Source organism: Bos mutus, chromosome 15 (assembly GCF_027580195.1).
Source record: "Bos mutus isolate GX-2022 chromosome 15, NWIPB_WYAK_1.1, whole genome shotgun sequence".
Lineage (NCBI taxonomy): Eukaryota > Metazoa > Chordata > Mammalia > Artiodactyla > Bovidae > Bos > Bos mutus.
Window position 1 is genome coordinate 44,211,201 of NC_091631.1, and position 24,090 is coordinate 44,235,290.

At 45.8% G+C, this 24,090-nt stretch overlaps 1 protein-coding gene across 9 annotated transcripts in view; it reads right to left on the bottom strand.

The window, feature by feature from the left end:
* Window positions 1–24,090, bottom strand: part of PLEKHA7 (pleckstrin homology domain containing A7) — a 231,841-nt gene that overhangs the window by 72,036 nt on the left and 135,715 nt on the right. For all 9 annotated transcript variants that reach the window (XM_070384038.1, XM_070384037.1, XM_070384035.1 and 6 more), the window contains 3 exons: window positions 17,443–17,529; window positions 4,101–4,212; window positions 3,003–3,107 (listed from right to left, as the gene is read on the bottom strand). In XM_070384038.1, coding sequence (XP_070240139.1) covers window positions 3,003–3,107; window positions 4,101–4,212; window positions 17,443–17,529 — 304 coding nt within the window. The remainder of the gene's footprint in view (window positions 1–3,002; window positions 3,108–4,100; window positions 4,213–17,442; window positions 17,530–24,090) is intronic.

The following is a 24,090-nucleotide window of genomic DNA, read 5'->3' on the forward strand; positions in this document are numbered from 1 at the left end:
TTAATAAATTTTTATTGCATAGCCTTTCTTTGAATAGGACATTAAAATTTAAATCCAGTGACGGTTTATCCCCAGGAAGTTCTGTTTCCTGCAAACAGTCTAATATATCATAAGCATCCTACTGTTAGAAAGGAAGACAAGAATTCAAAAACAGTTCTTCCAGTAAGAAATCAGCTTTTAACAAAAAGTTATGTATTCCTTCATTCATTCATTCAATATGCTATAAAATGTCTTCATTTGTACTGATTAGAAAATTGATTTAGCACAGCACAGGGAACTCTACTCAGTACTCTGTAATGGCCTATATGGAAAAGAACTTAAAACAAAAGAGCGGATATATGTATAACTGGTTCACTCTGCTGTACACCTGAAACTAACACAACATTATACATCAACTGTACTCCAATAAAAATCAAAAAAAGAAAGAAAATTGATTTACATAGTATGTGACAAAGAATTTAAGTTAGCTTATTAATCAGTGAGGCAAAATTCTCATTTGACTAAGTTATCTACCATAAGGGACTAGTTATGCTGTGTTTTCCTTCCGTTCAACAGAAAAAGACCTGGATTTTCTTGAACTAAACTGTCTCATAACAAGACTCTGCCTCTACTCATCTAAAATGTAAATCATTCCATTTATTTTAAAAAAAATTTTAGGTGACTATGAAAATGTTTTAAATATGGCTAGGGTCAGACTTTATTTGGGGGGCCTCCAAAATCACTGCAGATGGTGACTGCAGCCATGAAATTAAAAGATGATTGCTCCGAAGGAAAGTTATGACCAACCTAGATAGCATATTCAAAAGCAGAGACATTATTTTGCCAAAAAAGGTCCGTCTAGTCAAGCCTATGGTTTTTCCAGTGGTCATGAATGGATGTGAGAGTTGGACTGTGAAGAAAGCTGAGTGCTGAAGAATTGATGCTTTTGAACTGTGGTGTTGGAGAAGACTCTTGAGAGTCCCTTGGACTGCAAGGAGATCCAACCAGTCCATTCTAAAGGAGATCAGCCCTGGGTGTTCTTTGGAAGGACTGATGCTAAAAGCTGAAACTCCAGTACTTTGGCCACCTCATGTGAAGAGTTGACTCATTGGAAAAGACTCTGATGCTGGGAGGGATTGGGGGCAGGAGGAGAAGGGGACGACAGAGGATGAGATGGCATCACTGACTCGATGCACGTGAGTTTGGGTGAACTCCAGCAGTTGGTGATGGACAGGGAGGCCTGGCGTGCTGCAATTCATGGGGTCTCAAAGAGGAGGACACGACTGAGCGACTGAAGTGAGTGAGTGAGGGTAGGAAAATAGTAGTTTTAGGGTCACTTTTCTCCCAAACCTAGGAAAATTCCAGAGCCACTTTTAGCTATTCAAATTGTCTTCCTTCTGCAAAACTTTTTGACAGGCTTAAATTTAAAAAAATTTTTATCCATCCTCCATTTACTTAAGTGTTAAAAACTTGCTAAGCTCCTGTATTTCTTGGTTTTATCTTCTGCATTAACTAGGTGACCTCTAAAGTCTTGGCATACGATATTTGCTTTGTTTGAAAAGCTCTTCTCCACCTTTATATATCTGCTTCAAATGTCACTTCCTCCAGGAAGCCTTTCAGGACTCCCACAAGGACAGTGACACTTTCTCTACTGGGTGTCCACAGCATCTACACAGACCTTACACCTACAGCACAGCCCAGGGGCCCAGGGGCCTGGGCAAGGGGGTGTCTGCTGGGGAGAAGGATTATCTATAATCCCTTCCGCCTCACCCCACATTTCAAAGGAGCCTTTTGTTTAACAGGGACAGGGATGCAAATGGAAGAAGTCAGAGGGTGATCCAGGTAAGAAAAGAGAATGAGAACAGAGCTGTGAGGGAAGAGGGTCTCATTAAAAGAGGATGGTGCCCAGGGGAGTATTGGTCAGAAGGGGCTGGGGAGCTGTGGGAGCTGCCGTGGGGAACGGAACTAGGGGAGAGGGATTTCAAGGGGACATTTAGGAATTTCTTCTGTGTGTTGTACAAGTTAACGCCCACCTCTGTCTTCCCATAAAGCCTTGAGTGAAAATAAACATCACTGCTCTCAGAATTTGTGTTTATCTGGATAATATGCCATGCGGGAGTCCGTGCTGGGTGATGACATGACACATGAGAGGTGTCCCTTGCAGACTATGACAGGAGGTCCTCAAGTGCAGGAACCACACGTTACTCATCCCTTTGTCGTTGCAGTGAGAACACTTAGAACATGCATTTGGTGGGTTAGTGGGGGAATGGATGGATGGATGGCAAGAAGGGAAGGAAGAAGACAGAAGGAACGTGTTCTCTGACCCTAGGACCTCACAGCCTATCCAAGTCCAGAGGACCAGAGGCAGAATAACTGGTGGTAAAGACAGAGGTGAAGGATGGACTGTCGGGGGACACAGAGCTGACAGGGTTTCTGGACTGAACAGACGTGGGAGCAGGAGAAGCTGGTGATGGTGCTGAGGTTCCTAAACCAAGTGCCTGGGAGAAGGATGGCACCACCACAACCCAGGAAAAGCAGGCTGGGGGAAAAGACAGGTAGGGGCTGAGGAGACAGTGAGTTGAGTTTGGCTGATTTGAAATCTGAGGTGTTAGGAAGCTAGATATGTGTGCAAGACAGGAGAAAAGGAAAACATGGGATTTTTCAGGCAAACGATAACAAAGGCTCTTTAACATCAGGAAGGCAAGTGTTGGCAGAGGATTATGGCAATAAAGCTGGATGCAGGCTGATCCACCCACACTCGGGTCCGAGTCCCAGGACAGCCAATAGTACCAAGAACCAAAGCGGTTAAGTGGGTTTGGGGAAGGAAACTGCACCATTGAGTAGACGGTCCACTTAAAAACAGGAAGAGCAAATCACTTAGCACGATTGGTAGAATCTGGCCTCGGACAGACTCAGAAACAAAAACCTTATTATGGGCCCATTCCCAGCTCCCAGGGGTCAGGGGAAGGAAGGAAATCAGCAAGAACTACCTCCCTGCCACCCTCCCTCCTCAGTCTCCTCACCTGCTTGTGCAGCCAGCCCCTCACCACCACTGGAACATTGGGGTTCCTCCGAATGGCCTGGTCCCTCTTCCCAAAGCTGTGGACTTTATTGCTGGACTTAATGATCTAGGAAAGAGTAGACTTAGTCTCTAGCAGCCGGGATGACTTGGGGAAGCCCCCAAAAGCACATGCATGATAGAAGAGCCATAGGCTCCCTGTGCCTTCATCTGCACGGCACCGTCCTCTGATCAAAAGAACAGCGAGATGACCGAGAATGGGTGGGCGCATGGCCATAGCATCCTAATTAAAAGGGGAGTCCAAGAGCTAGCAAGCTTCCTGTCTGGGTCACAGAGAAAACAAAGGTAAAGGGATTTTTCCATCAACTTTTACCAGCAGCTGCTGGCCCCAGTATGTCCTGTGGCTTTCTGAAGCAATGCAATTTTTGGTGACAGTATTTACGAATTTCCAGATATTTACCCCCCTTTCTGGTGCTCTCCCCTTCTCCACAATGCTGGTTCTCTGCCCTGCTCCTCAGTCAGTGCTTCCACAGCGTGGGCACAGACACCTCTGGGACCTTTGTCACAAATTTTACCATGCGGTCTCCAAGACACATGTGAACAGAGGTGTGGCCGTCCCAAGACACGCCAGGAAAATGAAGAATACGGCCAGGGCCCTAGATGTCAGTCCTGGTTCTGTCAGCAATCACCTCTTTTCTTGGACATGTGCCATAACCCCAACTGGCCTCAATTTCCTGATCTCTCATTTGAGGAGAATACTTACTATGTGTCTCCTTCACAAAACTATGGTGGAACTGCTGTATTTACGATGGATAACCAACAGGGACCTGTTGTCTAGCACATGGAACTCTGCTCAATGCTACGTGGCACCCTGGATGGGAGTGCGGTTGGGGAGAGAATGGATACATGCATATTTGTGGCTGAATCCCTACACTGTTGACCTGAAACTACCATGACACTATAATCAGCTAAACCCCAATACAAAATAAAGAGTTAAAAACCAACAAAACACTATGGGGAAGGTCAAATGCATTTCTAGCTACAAAAGGACTTGGCAAAATACAGAAGAGGGAAAGGCAAGGGCGAGTGGCCAAGAGCTCACCTTGGGGCCAGGCTTGGCCTCCACGGTGGAAGTGGTCCCCGCCGTGGACGTTTCACTGACCATGCTGGACGGTCTTTGGTTTCTCTCTTGCTTCGACATATGTGGATTTGGCCTGTGGAGAGACAGAAGAGAATCCAGTGAGTAAGTAGCCAGGCTGCGATGGGAAGTGGAGTCTGAGGTTTAGTTCAGGTTAGAACTGGTTAATGGACCTTAAACAACCCAGGACAGATCTTCTGGACACCACTTAACTCCAGACTGCAGTCAGAGGGTCACAATGTCCAGCCTACACATGCACTTCAGGGAATCAAGAGCATGGACAGGTGGGCAGGCTCCACAGCCTTACACCCCAAGGGGCCAAGTCATTGCTGCCTGCTGTCTCAAGGCCCCCTCATTTATCCTCTTACTTGGGTGACTGCGTGCCCCATCAGATGGGCACACACGGTTACACTACCACTCTTCACGGCAAGAGCAATCCATACTCGTTACACACATACACACACCTCCATTTCCCTGGCTCCCAAAAAGAGCTGCTTATAATTAGTAACAAGAAATCACTCGCACACACACCCACACCCCCAGATACACAGAGAGAATCGCTTACATAAATGCCAGTGGGGCTTGCCTCCCGAAATAGACTACTCAACAAAGAGTCCTATTCTAGGGAACACTCCATTAGCCCCAAAATAGAGCCATTGGAGATATTAACCCCTTGTGCCATGTCTGGAGAGCAGGAAGAAATGAGGGATGCCTGGGTCCCCAGTGTGGATGCCCTCGATGTGTCCCCATCAGCATCCAGCGGCATCATGCTTCCCACCAAGAGGGCCAGTTATGCTTCCCACTTGCCCTGGGAAGGCTGGTACCCTGGGAGCATCATGCATAACGCATAAGAGATATCGTAGAGAACCCTTCTCACCTGCCTCTACAGAGCCCCAGCATTTGAAAGACTCTTTCAAAGCAGCAGCAGCAGAAAATGATTCCACACAATCCAGTCCCTATCCTTGAGCAGCTCAATGCTTGATTCCCAGACTTTGCTAACTCCAGGATCTGTAAGCCTTCCTCAAAGTGTAAGTGCCAGCATTCTTTGGCTGGGTGCCTGCTGCTCCGATGGGTGACAGGATCCAGACAGCTGCAGTAAACTGAGGCCTTTTGCCAGAGAAGTGGAGAAACTGATTTGGACGCCTGGGCCAGGGCCCTGAGGAGATGGAGCTGGAGGATCCAGGCGAGGCACAGCCGAGGAAGACGTGTTCTGGAAGTCCGCTCACCAGGCTCACTTTTACAGAGGTGCCAGGAGGGAAAATCCCAGTTTCCACTTTGGAGCTACACTGCTTCCTTCAAAACCACTGTTATTCAAAGGACAGTGATCCTTCCCACACCCCAAGACAGAGCCCCAACACCCTGCACCATCAGGAAGTCCTTCGCAGAAACAGCCGTGACCACCATGCTTTCTGAGCTGTCCTAGCAGCAGGACCACTGCGGCAGGCACCAGTTTTCCAAGGGGCTGGGCCAGGCTGGATGCTTGGCAGCTAGAGGTGCGAGTCCCACCAGGCAGAAAGATCACTGGCTCCTTATCAGCTCAGGCACTCACTCCAGATTCCCCGCCCACGGCCTCTGTCCCAGCCAGACTTTTGTCACTGCTCCCCACTCAGAGAATGTCGCCACACTTAGAGCCCGCACACTGCTGGCAGAGGCTGTGTGCAGCAGAGAGATAACAGCCAACGGGGGTGGGAAGGGACTCTGAGAGGCTGCCTTGTCCATCCCCTGCCTCCAGGCAGAACTATGCCTGAGACGTCTTCCTGGAACCTGGTCTTGCCTGACTTTTCAAATTCCCAGAGGTTGAGACAAGGAAAGCGAAGAGTTCTCGGCTCATCTCAGTTATGGCAGCTACATCTCTAAGCCCAAATTCAGGACACACAGTCCAACAATAAAAAAGGTTTGTTTGGGGTTTTATCAAGTTTAATTGTCTCCCATTTAAGACACTGATATGAGGGTTATTACAGAATTCTTGAGAAATACAAGAAAAAGCTAGAAGCAAAGAAAACTGTAACCATAGTCCTATTATCCAAAGGAATATCATTCTTAATACTTGGTATATTTACTTTCTTTCCTTTGTCTTTTTTTTGCCATACCACACACATTGCACAATCTCAGTAGCCAGGGACTGAACCTGGACCACAGCAGTGAAAGCCCAGAATCCTAAACCAAAAGGATACTAGGAATCTCCCTGGTATATTTACTTTCATTCTTTGTAATATGCTTGGTTTTTTGGGGGGGTGCTTTTTTGTGTTTTTAGATAATTGTGTATCCTAAGTCACTTCAGTTGTGTCCAACTCTTTGCGGCCCTATGGACTGTAGCCCGCCAGGCTCCTCTGTCTATGGGATTCTCCAGGTAAGAATACTGGAGTAGGTTTCCATGCCCTCCTCCAGGGGATCTTCCTGACCCAGGGATGGAACCCATGTCTCTTATGTCTCCTGCAATGGCAGGTGGGTTCTTTACCACTAGAGCTACCTGGGAAGCCCAGATAACTGTGATCACATAGCTTTACGATTTTCCATGTTGATTTTTAAAACTTGCTGTAATCTACACATTTTTTCCTTTCTTTTAAACTCATCCATGTCATTTTAAATGACGGCATCACATTCCATCAACTAGATATGCCGCTGCTCTCAGTGGGACAAAGAACAGACCATCTGGGTTTGTGATGGCCCAGGAATCCAGGACAGGTAGCCACTTTTGCCATTTCTGCATCTTACAATCTTGAGCTCTAACTGTAGGCATCTTCCTGTATTCTAACCCCATGTCTCCTCCCATACTAGCTTCTGGGATGCTGGCTGGCCAGGGAGCTCTCTAGCCAAAAGTGCAGGAAGAAAGAGGACCTCCCTGCAGCCTTAGGTCGGTGAGGAAAGAAGGTATGACCACCACCTAGACAGCCATGTATGAATAGATTTCAGCTGGAAAAGGACCAGTTGTGGCCCCAACACTGAACATCAGTGAGGGACACTGAGGGGTGGGTGGGCAGGGAGAAACACATGAAGAAAACCCCGTACTCCATGACTATAGAGACCTCTGCTCAGCAACATCCAGAGAAAGCAGCTTATTAGGAGACAGGACTAAAATCCAAACTAAATCCACCCCAGGGAGGGGACCGTGTTGTCTCTATAAACAGGGAGCATGTCTTCACAGGACTCCCCACTCACACAAAAGAGTCAACCTTTACCTGGCAGTTCCTGACCTGGCTCTTTGAAAGAATAAGGCGCACACAGCTACCCACTTGGCCAAGTAACAAGACCTGCATTCAGGGGATGTTCCTCTGAATCTCTTCAGAGTGTCCAATGGTCTCTTAGGTCCTCTGTCTGTGTGTATGTGTGTGTGCTAAGTCACTTCAGTTGTGTCTGACTCTTTGCAACCTATAGACTGTAGCCCTCCAGGCTCCTCTATCCATGGGATTCTCCAGGTAAGAATACTGGAGTGGGTTGCCATTCCTTCCTCCAGGGGATCTTCCCGACCCAGGGATTCAATCCACATCTCGTGTGCCTCTGGCATCAGCAGGTGGGTTTTATACCACTAGTGCCATCTAGGAAGCCCCTTAGATCCTCCAAGGTTGACTAGACTTATGACTTTCGGAAATCCCTAGAAGTGATCTGGAATTTCAACTAGTAAAAAAAAAACCAAACAGTGGTCATGCTTGAGACACTATTTGATATTCAAAAATGAGGATATGATAAAAGACTCAAAAACATTTTTCTTGCATGCCTGAAAAGCTGGCTCCGATGGAAACTTCTAGAGATCTTTTACCACAATAGTCTGAGCAGTGGGAACATCAGTGGTGCATGTGTAGCCCATGCACACACAGCTCTGAGACAGCTCTGAGTGGATCCACACTCACTTGGATGTGGGCATTCTGGTTCATCTGCTTCAGCCAGTCACATCTTACAGGCATGTTCCCCACGTAAAAGTCTGACAGGGCAGACACTAACCTGTCCTCATGTCCTCTGACTGAGTTATACTCCTGACAGGTTTCACTCAAGCAGGGCCCCTTCCCCCAGAGAAGAGCCCGTGCCCCTGAGCAGAGCATCTGTGAAGGTGGTTCGGGTCCCAGCAGCTTGCCCTGAGGCATATGAGTCACAAGGATCCCGGGAGAGGAGGAAAAAAAAAAACAAAACTGCACACGCTATGGGAAGGCAGACTCCTAACGTCATTAAATCAAATCTATTAACTTAAAAGCCTGTTTGCCAGGTTTCTGTGCCATCCCGATTCCCAAAGTGCAGTGGGATGCTCTGAACAAAGACTTCTCTTTCCTTGACTTGGGCTACATGAATGCTGATTATTTTGCTGGAGGGGTGTGGGCTGAAGTTCAAAACAGTGAGCTAGGGTTTTAACTGAACTGCCTCTTCTCTGCAAAGAACAAAAGAAGATAGAACCAGACAGAAATCAGTCTGGAGAAGCCCAGGAGGAAAGTGACTTCATTCGACTCTGAACTTCCTCAGCGATGCGTCAGGTGAACCTGGGCAGGAAGTCATTTTCTCTGTCCCTCCATTTACCCACCTACAAAAGAGCTGCTTCTGCCTCCTACGTTCCCAGGAGCAAATGTGTATAACATTGACAGATGTAGTTTAAAAAAAAAAAGAAGAAGTTATAAATTCAGAAACCATTTTTTTCCTTTGGGTCTGAGTTTAGGTGAGTTTGGTCGATGGGCTCCTCAGCTGTCTCTCAGTCAACATAATGAACTGGAGCAGATCGCAGCAAGACCCCATCGCTGTTGTAATAGGTAGGTTGCCAGGCCAAGTATCACCAACCCTTAGGGACAGGTACACAAAGTCAAGCAAGTCCTGCCCAGCACCTGCTGTGTCAGGCCCATTGCTGGCATTATCTCACTTCCCCCAGCAAAGCCAGTTTCACCTTTTCCATTTTGTCAAAGAGGAAACTGAGGCTTGGAGAGATTAATGACCAGCTCAAGAGAGTAGCTGGATTCCAGAACCTGGACTCTGTCACAGAGATACCACCTGGCAAGACCCAAGGTCTGGCAGAAATAGGCCTCTGCTCTTCTCAGCCCCAAGACCAATCCCCAATCCAAGAAGATCCTGGGATGGTGGAAAAACCATAAGCCGAGAATAACAGGATCTCAACCATCCTCTGCAGCTTACTGACTCCTCCATGAGTCACACGGCTACTCTGGGCCTCAGTTTCCATTTCTGAAAAATGAGAAAAGAATTCTCATCTCAGAACGTAGTTCTGTGGACAGAAATGATGCTTTGAAAACCATGAAGCATTACATTCAATGAAAAGTACTGTTTGTGACTATTATCAGTGGAGATTCCAGAACATAAATCTCAGGTACACTTTATTATTTCCAAGGCACTCTCTCTTCAGAAGCTCAAGGTACCAAACAATTAACTTCTCAACAGGAATCATTTCCTACAAACAGACTTTTAAACACCTTATCTGGGGCTTCTCTAATGTGTAATAACCCTGTGATTAGGAGGTTGCCCTCCCATTCTTTGCCCAGAAGAAAGATAACATCAAGAGTCTTCAAGGCTATGATAGAAGGTTAGGAAACTATGGGGAATCAGGAATCTCTTACTAGGAAGACATCATTAGATGACATCTGTGCCCCATTAATTCCTAGAGAAACCGGCAACCCAATTCATGCTTTACCTGCAAGGATTCTACATGGAGAACTCAGCTAAAATTACTGGGTGCATGAGAAGAGGCACATTCACAAACAACCAGCACAACCAGCACTTTCTATGGCACTCACACCCACCACCTAAGGGGTTTGGGGAAAGCAATACAGAATGAAAAGCAGGAATAAAACAAAGTTCTTGTCCGAAACAGGCCGACACCTCCACACTCCCTCTTCCAAGAAAAAGAGACACTCAGACAGACTGCCAACGCTCCCTGTACACTCCCAACACCCTGGGGGAGGCTGTCTGACAGGGGTTTTCATTCAGCAACTGTGGCCTCATTACTCAACTAAGGCTTTCTGCATTCCTTCCCCTTCCTCCCCAGCTCCTCTCTGGAACACAAGCTCTAGTTCCTCACCCTACTCCGCATCACTCTGGGAGCCGGAAACCAGCCCAAACAGCACCTGACACCCCTTACCTGGCACAGAAACAACCCAGTGAGCCTCGAAGGCTGCTCTCTCCTGCCCAGAGTCCACTTTGCCACGTGAGCCTGGTCCAGAATTCCACTGTCCAGGCTCCACGTCTCTGTCTACAAGTGAGAACCAGACTTCGACCTCTGTTTGCCATTTCAGAGATGCTACAATTCTAACCCCAGCCTTTGGCAAGCCCTCTTCTAGTGTATCTCCTCCTCCTGGATTACCAGGCAGTCACTTTACTCACTAGAAAATAGCCTTTTCTGATGGAGATCTGGGTACTTCCAAGACTAGGAGGAGGTAAAAGAAGAGGACAAGGAGGGAAGTCACAGGAAGACAAAAATCACTGTGCAGGCAGCAGCTTCCCTTCCACACTCAGCGAAGCCACCACCGCAGCATCTCCCTCAGCACAGACAGCCACTGAATTTCCGGTGCCAGTGCCTTCCGAAACAGCAGCATCAAGAGCCAAGCCAACACCCAGATGCCCAAATGAGCTAAGGACACCATCATCACCTCTCCCCTTACCTGTGATTGTCACCAACACCGTCTCCTAGACCAGGAAGGAAAACTGAACAGTCAAGTTTCTGCTTCTGGCTTGCCAGGTGTTCCCATTTTTCCTCATTTTTCTGCTGCCATGGCAACAAAATGCAACAGGCACAGCTAGTTCAAGACTGCCTGTCTGGAGAGACAAGGTGCTGGCTATATCAGCTGCAGACAGCAACACATCAGCCTCGCAGCCCAGGGCTCAGCAGATGAGCAATAGGACAGACTCCTTGTTCGAGCTCAGAGTTGTAGGACGCCCTCTCTACCATCCTGGGCTCTCAATCTCTCACTGCAAGCTTTCACCAACTTGAAACTGCAGAAGAACGAGAAACAGCCATCTCTGGCAGCAGGAGACACTCCAACCCTAGGCATAATCAGCAAATGCCTTGAGAGTCTTGCCCTGCCACCTGCAAAATGAACCCCCAAAGAGGTCAAAGGTCAGGAAGAGAAGATGTACATTTAGCGAGGCAGTATCTTTTAAAGTCATATCCTCCAAACACCACTCATGAAATTCTAGGCAATTCCAACTGTTATTTTTTTCTAACACAGTCCAACGAGAAAACAAAGGGCTGCTCAAATCCCAGTGGAAGGACCAAGCTAAACTTACTCAGATGCCCAGAACGACAGGCCAGGCAATGGTCCTCTTCCTAGGTTAGGAAACTCCAAGGCGATCTTAGGGGCCTTACAGCTGGCTTCTGAGCACAGCAGCAGGCTTCTGAACTTCCAGAACGCATACTCGCTCAAGCAGGCCCCACCTCAACATCAAATGCTTGACAGAGCCTGGGATCAGTGTATACAGCCTGCTGTCAGTCAGCTGCCAGCGTCATGGCTCCGGAATGCTTCTCTCCTCTTCCCCAAGAGCTGCAGAGGCGTCTGTCAGCGGCTTCCTGGGCTTCCCAGCACCAAAGAGAGAATACTCCTGTGCACAGCACCAGCCACCAAAACCACAGCTGGGAGTTCTCTGCGCCCAGGCTTCCGCCATAGTGTATGAGGGCCCTCGGGTGTGGCCCTCTAAGCCACAAGCTCCCAAGTCAAGAAAATCACCAAAACTCAGGAAAGAGGCCTTCAGAGGAGACCAATTGATCCAGTCATTGGAAATGAGCCCTGTAAACCCTGTAAAGGCTTGAGAATGCTTTCTGGAGAAGAGACTTTGAGGGGAAGCTGGTGCCTTTCAAGCAAACATGAAGCTATTAGATCAAATTTCATTACTGCAAATACAATTACAATTAAAACCTCTAAGTAGCAGTAGCCTACTTAGCCAGCACATTAATGCCTAAGCACAGACAAGGAAGGGGAATGTCTCTCGAAGACCACTGAAATGAGAGGCAGTATGTATAGCAGTCAGAGGCATAGCATCTGGGGCTAGACTGCCTGGATTCAAATCCTAACTCTGCCACTTACTAACTGTGCAACTTCTGGCAAGACTCCTAACCTCTCTGTGCCTCAGTATCCATGATAATGATGGTATCTTCCTCAAAAGACTGTTGTGGAAACAAATACATGGAAAGCACCTAGAAAAGTACCTGATAATAAATCAAAAGGGCTCTAGGCATTACCTATAAAAAGAATAGTAATATTATTAATGGAAAAAGTCAACTCTTATCCTAAGAAGCAGAGGACTTCATTTAGTGTTAAAAATGAGATTCCAGATCTTGAAACAAGAGATGATAGAAAATCACCTCCCTTGAAAATTATGGACTAAGAGAAAATTTGCCTGCCTTTAACTTTTACTCAATGATACAATGCTTGCCTTCGGCAGCCACACAATAGGCATACCCCACTTCCTCCTGCCAGCCCTTCTTGAAGACTTCCAGTATATCCTCCTTCATCTTCTCTCCTACAGAATAAACACAGGACAGGATTTCCAGACCCCTTACCATAATGGTCCCTCTCCTCAGGGGAATCTCAGTTGCTCAACATCCCTCTTGATATTTAGTACCCAAATCAAAGTGTTTGAAGCTTAGCATATCTTTGGGGCTCCATAAACTTGGAATGAATTAATGAAGTAGTCCACAAATATGATGATAAACGAGAACTACTCTCCCCCTTTCTCTATACATTATATTTTTATTAATACAGCCTGGGCTTATATTAGTTCTTCCAAGAGATATTTCCTATTGGCTTGGGTGTGCAGAAGTCTCCCCTGGGGGTCAGGCTGCAGGACCTGTTGACTGATACCCACGTTCCTTGAGAGTTCTAACAAAGAACTAGGTAGCATAACAGAAGAGGTAAAATGAGAAAACAAATGCTCTAGTCATGTAACAAAAGAAGCTTGTCAGCGCCAATCTCAAAAAGTCCCGCTTCTCTTAATAATATATCAGCTCTGTGGATTATTAAGTGTAGTCATTGGTGCTGACCAACAAGTATTTCTGATTCTATTCCCAGATGCCTGGTAGAAAAGCACTTCCCTGCCTCTTTGGCGTGAGGAGTGGTCACGTGACTTGCAGCCAATGAAATGTGAGTGAACTTTGGTGTGAGAAGTGGTCATTTGACTTGTTGTAGCCAATGAAATGTGAGTGAATGTGCTGGGGCACAGTTTGCCAAGTTTCCTTTTTCTTGCATTTGGCAATCATGGGAGCACAGAGATGCAGGTCCTTCAGTAAAGGTGACAGAGCTGAACCCCTCAGGTGACCTGTGATGGACATGGAGTGAAAGTGAGAAATAAACCTTAATTGCTCTAAGTCACTGAGATATTGTTTGTTGTTGCTGTTACCACAGCAGAGCCTAGGCCATCCTGACTGATTCTGTATTACTGACGCAGAAACTAGAACACTCAGAGTTCACGTCCTCTGGGTCTGCCAGATCATGGCTTTCATTTTATTTCTCTTCTCCAAGTTTCTAATCTGTAAGATGGAAAACAATCTTTTGGTGGGCATGTGCCTGGTACACCAAACAGCTCTGGTAAGCCCCACCTGCCAGCGGTCGGGAAGATGGGTTATCTGTTCACATCAGTAATGCTTTAAAGGAAGTCACCATGGAGAATTTTTTTCTTCCTACAGGAGAGAGGATCCCAAGATTACCTGCCTAAAATCCAAGATTACCTAAGATTGCCACCGTAGCCCAAAGAATGATGGGTTATCTGAAGGAGACTTAAGGATGAACAGAAGAATCCAGGAGTGATTTAGGGGAGATGGGAACAGCAAGTTATCTAAGTCAGTGGTTCTCAAGCATTTACCAAAATCAGAATCACCTGCAGGCTTGTTAAAACATAGTTTACAGGGATCCCACCTCCAAAACCTCTGATTCAGTAGATGTGGAGTGGGGTTTGAGAATCTCCAACAAGTTCCCAGGTGATGCTGGTTCAGATGGCTCTAGAAGGATTCACTCCAAAAAACCAGGGTGGAGGCTCTGATAAGAGAAGTCAATGTGACCTTAACGGATCCTCTTTGGAGAAGGAAAAGAAAAGAGCCAGTTTTTCTTTTCTACCATTAATCTGAGAGCTGATATAAAGGACACAAACGGTCTCCTTGGTCTTTTTTTTTTTCTCTCACCACATATCACACTACACAACAAAATTAAGCTCCTCCAAGGGAATAAAGCAGAAATTGTATTCGTTAGCACAGTTTTTAAAAGGAATGGTTTCTGTGAAGGGAAATCATGCCTCACTCACCCTTGGGAGCTCCCCCAGGATTTACCTGGAGGTAAAGTCAAGTCTATTTCAGGAGGAAGCAATTTGGATAATTGGCTGCAATGTCCCTCTCGAACCTTATCTCCTTCACAAACCTCCACTACAAGTCAATCTTCTTGCCAAGGCTGGTCACACTTGACCCTCACACACACGCATGCTTATCTTCTCTTATCTAAATCCTGCCCCTTCCTCCACGTTAGGACCAGACACTTCAAGAAAATCTTCCCTCTCTTTAGTCACCATTACAGACAATCAATCACCAAATCCTGTCAATTTTACCTCCCAAGTAGCTCCAGAATCCACTTGGTGCTCTTCATTTTTCACTCTAACTCACCTCATATGGAGTCCCCATGCTCTCCCCTCTTGGTCTTTGAATAACCTTGACTGGACAGATCTCAAAGGCCTTCCACGATCCCCAAGGCCTAAGCCAGGTTAGAACCCTCATTTACCAACTTCCACTGAACCCTGTGTTCCCTCTGTCCGGAATATTTGTCACATTTGTGATCTCGTGCCATTATCTTCCCTGCTCAATCGTAAGCTCTTCACAGACAGGACCACATCCGCCCTGTGTGCCGCTGTCACTGCGCAGTCTGGCAATGCCCCTGATGTAGGCACCCACTAAGTATCCAGGGAATAAGAGCAGCAGTCACCACATCAGTCTACAGAAACCCTCCCTTCCTCTCAATGCCTAAAGCACATTCTGTTTGCTTCAAGGAAATGTCTGACCATATAGTTGTACCCATCATCTGAGATAAGCAAGCACCCCTTATGACATCCAGGAAATGAGATCTAGAGGGAAAAACTGACCCTTCAAAAGAAGGAATGTCTTTTCCTTGGAAACTGGATGGGACTGAGATTAGCTGTGGAGATATTTTGGTAGGATAAAGAGGCCACCTCCTCAGAAGTAGTCAGGGGATAAAGTCTTCTGTTAACAAGGAGGAAAAGGATGTGTGTGACAGAGGTGTTTAGTGATGGAAAATGTGCGTTTCTCCAGAAGCTCTTATTAAGGCTGGTAACTTCTCAAGCTAAGTGTTCTGATGGATTCTACCAGACCTTTAATAACGACAGGCGCCTGTGTCTCTCAGATGCCTAAGGACTAGGGGCTGAACTCAATGACCTCCCTAAAGCCTCTGACCTTCAGGATTCTATAAACAAACTCATTCCAAGCTGGAATTCAGAGAATCCACATTCTGACTTTGTCTTTACACAGCAGTTCTTTTTTGATGTAGGAGATAAGATAATCTTTACCTTGTACCCACTCTTTCTCTAGTAGTATTAATGCTTTCAAAATCAGACATCCCTCCTACCTGCTACAAGCCCCACAGTCTGGCTGTCATGCCCTGTGGGTCACCAGCACCAAAATAATTGAGCAAACAGTTTCTGACTAGGGAAAGGCTTAGACTTGACCAAAGAGATCAGGCTGCGGTGACATCCTGGCTTTTCTACTGCTAGCCAGGCAATCTGGGGCAAGTGACATGACTTTTTCGGGTCTTAATATCTTTCCCTCTAAAATGATGATGATGGTCTACCTCTCAGGATTATTATATTAAATGAGATATGCACAGAAAATCCCCCCCACAGAGTAGCATGCAGGGAATGCCAGTATGATTATAATTACAGATTTCTGGTTTTAAAAGTTTTGTTGGATAATGATTCTAAGCTGAAAACACTGAGATGAAAAAACTGAGATGAAATAATATGTTTAGAATTAGCTTCAAAATAATCCAGGGGTGAGGGGGAGGATATAGACAAAATAAAATCAGCCATGTTTTAGAAACTGTTGAAGATAGATAATGAATATATCAGATGATTTATTATTGTTTCTCTCTACTTTTGTATATATTTGAAGTTTTCTACCTTAATTTATAAGTGTAAGTACTACAAGGGCAAAACATTGTAAAAATATAAATACTGATAATATAAGATTACATTTGAACATATCTAAGTGACGAAACAGAAGAAAATTGATTTGAAGGGGAGAAAAAAATACTCTTGGAAATTCCCTCCCGGTCCAGTGTTAAGGACTCTGCATTTTCACTGCTAAGGGCTCCGGTTCAATCCCTGGTCAGGGAACTAAGATCCCACAAGCCGTGTGGTGTGGCCAAATATATATATACATATATATGGGCTTCCTGGGTGGCACTAGGGGTAAACAACCCGCCTGCCAATGCAAGAGATATAAGACACACAAGGTCGATCCCTGGGTTGGGAAGATCCGCTGGAGGAGGGGGTGGCAACCCACTCCAGTATTCTTGCCTGGAGAATCCCATGGACAGAGGAGCTTGGCAAGCTACAGTCCACAGGGCTGCACAGCCAGATATGACTGAAGTGACTTAGCACACATGCATGCACACATATATATGCATATATATAGGGAAAAAAAGAAAGAAAAACCCTTAAAGCCAATGTCTCTATTAGTTTCTCAGACAGAACTGTTTTCTTCAAACAGAGCTGTCTCTAGTGATCAGAATGAAACACAGACACTTGTACATATTTCTCTGCCTTCATTTTTGGGAGAACACATCCCCAGAATGTGTGCATGGGCTGTACATGACAAGCCCTGGGTGGTAGAACCTGCCTCTGAGCACCCAGAAGCCCTGCTGAAATGGGGCTGAGGAGCAAGAAGTTCCTGTGTTAGAAAAGCAAGCACCAAGGACTCAAAATGTTCAGGGGCAAAGGGTGCCACCAGCCCTCCTCTCTTCTAAGCCCTGGCTTTGGGCTCCTATGCGAGGCTTCCTCAGAGGCTATACTCACAATACTTTCAACAACAGGAGAGAGGGTCCTCTCAGAGCATAACTAGTGTGTAAGGTGATACTTGAGGGGAAAGGGAACTTTGAAGAGGCTCTGACAATACTCATCACAGCACACCCCCCATCATCTCCCCCCTTCCACATCTACCCGCTGAGAGAAGTCTAGAGACTGAAAAACAAAATTCTTGAGTTTTACCTTGAAGCAAACAATCCACTCCAAGCCCCTATGTCTGAGAGAGAAAATAGCCCAACAAGCTTTGTTTTGAGCAAATGCCTTTAAGTTCCCAAGCTGTGCCTGAAAAAGGAGAATACACAAATGTACTTACTCTTCTTCTTGAAGAATAAATTCACTATTTTCTGGAGAAAACTGCCCACTCACAGGATGCCTGAAGGCTGTGGTCTGCTGGTTATGGCTAAAAAGAAAGAGAGAGAGATAATGAATGAGAAGTCATGTGAGTGGAAAGGCTCACAGACACAACAGGTCAGTGATGTCTGAAGACCCCTGCTCATCGCAGACTCCTCCCAGGGTGAGCCCGCCAGCCTTGCCTTGGAGAGACACTCTGTCAGAATCCAGCTGCATTTAAAAACCAAAAACCTCCAGCTCAGGTGCCAAAGCCCACTAAAGACATACAGGGGTTTCAACTGTAGGCAAGTCTTGCCCCCAAGACAACACTGGATCTTAGAGAGACAGTCCATGAAGTGCTTACTCCTACAGACTGACTCCACTCCTACAAAGTGACTCGCTCAGCGAAAAGTTACTTTAAGACGGCACGAGCTGAGAACAAGAATGAAGGAAAGCAGACGGCACTTTCAACAGCTTCCGAAACCCACGAAGCAGGGCAAGAATTCTAAGAATTAACACCTACCCAGAAAAATCTATCTTCTTAAAATTCTTCTCCCTACTACAGAATGTCTTCACTTCAGTGATGGGATATAAATGTATGGGCATGTCTCTGCAACATGACCTGTACAATTTCAACACTGTGCAGTTTCTATCACCCTTTTGATGTGAGGAGGGATCAGCTTCCACGCCGAGTTGACAGACACAACCAGAGTGTGTAGGTGTTTTGTGTATTCATAAAGGCTGCCTGCTTCTTTGAAAGAAGAGGGAGTTGGCTTTAGAGGCTGCTGTTCTGCTCCATGAATAAACTAATCTAACCTCTTTTTTTCTTTAAAGAATATGATTTATGTTAAAATGTTTTTCTCAACTGCAAAATCATAGTTATTTTAGACATTTTAGAAACTATAGAAAGAAAAAAAGTCACCTGTGATCTCACTACCCAGACATATACATCTGGGTATCTTCTCTTTCCTAGCTTTTCTTTTTTCCTTTAAATCATTTTATTCTTTTTAATGTGATTTTACTGTATTTAGAAATCTGTATCCTGCTTTCTTCACATCCAATTAACACAGAAAATTTCCTATGTAATTAAGACGTCTTCATTTGAAATAGGTGAATAATAGTCTTATTTAAGTGTAAAATTTTTTTTCATATAATTGTTCAAAAAATGTTTACTGGCCAACTGTGTGCCAGGTGCTGTCTTAGGTCCTAGAGATACAAAGTGAACAAAAAAGTCCTTACACCGTGATGCTTACATTCTAGAAAGATTTACATTCTTCTAATGCTGGACATTTTAGGTGCTTCCCCTATCCCACTCCCCATTATTAATAGTCAATATATCTTTCCATATATGGGCTTTATCTGCAATTCAAATTATTTCCTTGGGTTAAAGTCCCAGAAATAAAATTACTAAACAAAGGGCATGGTCATTTTTTTAAGGCTCCTAATACAGACAGTTAAAATGCTTTTACTGTCAGAGTCAATATATCATCTTAGTTCGATAGTGTTGTTAAGATATCAGTCCCATCTCCAAATTGAGCCCTGACTCACCCCAGACATTAGTAGGTTTAAATGAGCATAGCATAAAGGTTAAAAAAGAAAAAAAAAATCTCTAAGCCCAAGTCTGTCTTACTGTGCCTGGGGCCATCAGGGCATCCTGCACTGGGGTGTCTGGGTAAGGCTGGCACTGAGGTCTGAGCAGCCGGAATCCTAATGAGCCAGATGTGAAGCAGGCAGAGCCATCAGGCCAGGCTGCTCCCTGGCCCTGCGACCGAACACTACCCCTGGCACCCTCTCAACCCTCCCAACCGCCACCAGCCTCCAAATTCTCAGCTCCTGGTTCCAGGCAAAGCCCTTGGAATTCCATGACCTCATCTGGCTGGCAGCAAGCTGTTCTTCCCAAAAAAAGCAGAGTTAAGGCATGAGCATCTAAATAAGGGTGAGAAGCAAGCCCCCTTGACATCTATTTCAGAAATCTTTGTATTGCATTCACAGGCTAGGCTTGATTTATACCAGTTTCTTTTAGTCATCTCCATTCACCCTAAAGAAGTCCCTAAACACAAGACATCTGAAAAACACCATGGAATTTCAAAACACAAACTCTAACTTAAACCTGCCTCATTTCTTTCTGGAGAAAAAACACTGTTCTGCTCATAGTGGGAATAACAATAATTCCCATTCACTATTACCTCTAAAAAAGTCTTTTCTTACATAACTTAGCTATTAGTACCATCAACTCCTGCTTTATGAATGAGGAAATGGCTCAGAGAAGTTAAGTGACTTGCTCAAGATAACTTCGTCACTAAGCAATAAGACTGGGACATGAATCCAGGTCTTCTATATCTAAATTTGATGCTCTTTGCATAACAACCTGCTGTCCCCTTTCCTCAGAAGTCCACGGGGCTGGCAGCCTCCTAGGCATGATCAGAAGTCCCTAAAAACAAAGCATGTGAAATAGCATCTACTGCTATTCCCTCTCTCTCCCCACCCGCTTCCTTCCTCTCAGCCCGGGGCCAAGCTTCTGAATGACAACACCTATGTGGCACTCAGCACCCCAAAGCCACCCCCAGTCAGCCTTTGGTCCTATCACAAGGTCAGCCTGGTGAATTTCTGGCTGCTGCTACTACTGCTAAGTCGCTTCAGTCGTGTCCGACTCTGTGCGACCCCATAGACCGCAGCCCACCAGGCTCCGCCGTCCCTGGGATTCTCCAGGCAAGAACACTGGAGTGGGTTGCCATTTCCTTCTCCAATGCATGAAAGTGAAAAGTGAAAATGAAGTCGCTCAGTCGTGTCCGACTCCTAGCGACCCCATGGACTGCAGCCCACCAGGCTCCTCCATCCATGGGATTTTCCAGGCAAGAGTACTGGAGTAGGGTGCCATTGCCTGAGGGAGGCAAAGAGCAAAACTTCTCTGTACCTGGAGCAGCATTCAGCAAAGACTTCATAAACACTGTACAACTAGAACACCAACTCCTAGCTAGGCTCCCTACGCTCAACGTGTACCAATTTAAATAGGCTCAGACTCTTGGGTAAACGAATCCTGAGCTGGAAGATGTGGGCACTATGAAGATTTTCACATTCTAACATAAGAAGAAAGATAGTTTTTTAAAGTGGACAAAAATATAGCTGTCATTTGATCAGGCCTTAGAGGGAGCTCCCCAACCTTTCTTCCCTAATACGGATGCTGCCCTTTTTGCCAAAAATAATTATCAACCACTGCACCATCACCACCATTTCCTGCACTTACATGGAATTTTAAGTGTGGTCACATTCATCATAGTATTTGACCCGCCCAAGTACCTACTGAGGTAGACAGCACAGATATTTTTATTTCTATATCACGCATAAGGAAATGAAGATCTGGGTTATGGGATGTTACTGGATCACTAAATTTAAAAAAAAAAAAAAGAGGATTCAATACATCTGAGAAAAGAGATGAATCAAAGTACTGCCTCCTAAATACTAAGGTCTTAAAATTTGATGATTTCTGATTAAACCTGCCCAGCCTGCTTATGGCAGAGCTTCTGGTTCAGCACTTTTTGAGCAAAGAAGAGTTAGGTCCTTGAACTATTTCATTTAATCTGCCTGAACACCCAACAGGGCAGGCTGTGTTTCATTAGAGCAAACCACAGGTAAGGAAAGGCCCAGAAAGAGTAAATGACGTGCCCTCAACAGTCAACTCCTGTGTTCCTGCCACCCTTCTGATGTCTTTATACCACTCCAGGCTCACCCTCACAAAATGGAGGTTACCTACTGAATGCTGGATCCCCACACCCATTTGGAGACCACAGGGTCCTTGGGCTTTACCTGCTGTCCTTGACCCCTCAGCCAAAACTCCAAGCTTGCTCCGTTTCATGATTTTTTATTTTCTACAACCCATGACGAATCTCATGTCCTATCACCTTGTCTTAAGACACAGTTAGCAGGCACAGACAAATCCCCTGAAATACCTGTTCTTAAACCTGAATTGCCACCTTGCTCCCCGGCAGTGATGGAGATGGCCCGGCCAGGAGCCAGGTGGCTGGTTTCAATGGAGCCCAGAAACTCTCTTCCCTCCATACAAGGGCTTCTGTTGCTCTTCAGAAAGTTACTCAGCAAGTGAGATAGAACACAGCCTAGCCTTTATTCTCAGATCCCACTCTTCCTCCCAGAACAGTCGTCCAGGTTGAATAGCAGCCAGTGTTGCCTGAGAGAGGACCAGGGAGCACGGGTGGAAGGTGGCAGGGAAGGACAGTCCCCATACAGGCGGGCCATGGGTAACCATCCACGTAAACATGCAGGTCTTCACAAGCCCTGGGCTGGAAGGACTTGGGCTCAGTCCTAAAGAAGTCTGACAGCCAATGCAGGAGACATAAGAGAACAGAGTGAGGACCAGGGAGAACTGCAGGCTGATCTGAGCTCAGTAGAAGGAAGAGCCCACCACAGAGGGCGAGTAAAAGGTAAATGAGTCATACAGCTTCTTGCAATGTTTTCCCAAGTTTAATCTTCCATTCATACAGATTTTGACTATAATGTGAACAATGACTCTGGCTGGTTAAACATAAAGGTTCCAATTTAGCACGGCCATCCTTTTCGGCATGGGTAGAAGTTCTAGGAGTTTATGTGAATGGTGCCCAAGAGTGGGGGTCGGACTAGCCTGATAAATCTACTTTTCTGCCAGTGGTGGTATTGGTATGCTGAGAGTGTGACAGATCTGCTCTGTCAGCACCAGCTCTTATCTGGCCCCTGCTGTAAAGAGAAGAAACAGCTTAAAATGTAAGGAAAGTATCCGGCCTCAGAGTTCAGAGGGACTCTATCAAGGCTCTCTTCTCATTGGTATGCTCAGCAGCAGCTCCCACTCTGGCCCTTCTGGCTCCTCAACACAGCTCCCAGATTACTGTAAAAGGGTCACCCTGCAGACCTCAAGCCACAGTCAGCACTGCCTCCAGGCTTGTTAAGGCCCTTACCATCTTTGTTCTAAATCCCAGTGTCTCCAGGAAACCACGGCTCCGGGTCACAAAATAGTGCTCCTAGTTAGGTCCCCGAATTGATAATACAAACTCCAAAAATGTTAAGAAACTGCCTCCCTGCCTTCAGCTCCCATTTGGGCTGGGCTGCAGAGTAAAGACGTAAGGGCCAAGAGTCCCGATGGCATCTCTACACTCCCTCAACATTTCTCAGGCAGCTTTTGTTCTCTTTTACTTAACACTTTTACAGAATTGCTCATTTAGTACAAAGTGTCACTGCTATTCATGTGGCATTTCCTAAGGGGGGCTTAGGAGGTTACTGATGTGGTCTCTGGAGCTTGCACTGTTTTGAAAATGTCAAGCAGCTCTCTGCACACCAGCATGACTCTGACAGGCCCTTCTTCCAGAAACACGGGAAGCAGGCCTTGACAAGCCAACAGATAGTCCCCGTTCTCTCTCCAAGTGAGTGCCATCAACCTCCTTCAATATCCACCCTGGGCACCACATCAGTCCAGAGTCCTGGGGTCAGAAGATCTGGGTATAAACCAGAACAAGCCACCTCAGGTCTCTGAGCCTCAGTTCTTCCGTTTACACACAGGGAAAGGTTGTTGTGAGGATATATGAAAGGGCATCACACAATGCCTGGCATACAGAAGGTACTCAATTAACGTCCATTGAACCTGGCTGTGTCTTGACAATGGCGGTAACTAACAGGCATCTAAATTGGAACAGGGCAAAACCAGAACGAGTCTCCTCGCCTCACTCCCACCAAACTCAATAATCTTCCCTCCAGGTTTCCCTTTGTCCACTAACAGCATCACTACTCAACAACCTAGGAGGCATCCTCCACTCCTACCTTAACCTCCACATGTCATATATTAGCAAGTCTTGCTGTCTCCATTTAGAAAACATACTCTGAATCCATACACTTCCTTCCATGTCTACAGCCACACCCTAGTCATCACAGCAGCCACCTAACTGCTCTTCCTGCTTCCACTCTGGCCTCTATACCATCCATCATCCTCACTGAAAGCCTGATGGATCTTTTAAAATGTCAGATAACACACACTTCCCCTTTAAACCATACAACAGCTCCACATCACCCACAGAGTTAAAATTCAAGCTCCTTACCTTGGCTTCCAAGATCCCAGGTGATCTGGCCCCTGCCTAGCCCCATCCTTTTCCTACACCACTCTCCTTCTTCCCTACCCTGCTCCAGCCACACTCATCGCCTTTCTGCTCCCTGAACACCAAGCTCTTTCCTACTTAACAACCTTTGTACTGGATGCTCTTTCCCCTGTACTTAACTGGTTCCTTGCCATTCAGCAGAATTATCATCTCAGAGCCCTTCCCAACCACCCACTGAAGTAGTAGCTCCCAGTCATATCACATCATCCTATTTTAATTATTACTGTTATTTTTCTTACTGATGATCATCAGTATCCCTGACTAATGGTATATTCCAGGAGAGTAAGGACCTTGCCTGTCTTTTTACTGCTATTATCAGCCCATAACAGAGTCCAGCTCTGTTATATGTGCTGAATGAATGAATGAGAAATAATGACTAAGGAAACTCCTACTTTAAAGTGAGGTCATGCCTCCAAATAGGCTAGCTAACCTTATAGAAGTTTGGACTCGGGTCACAAAACGACAAGAACTTGAAGGGTCATAAGCCATCCGAAGGCAGT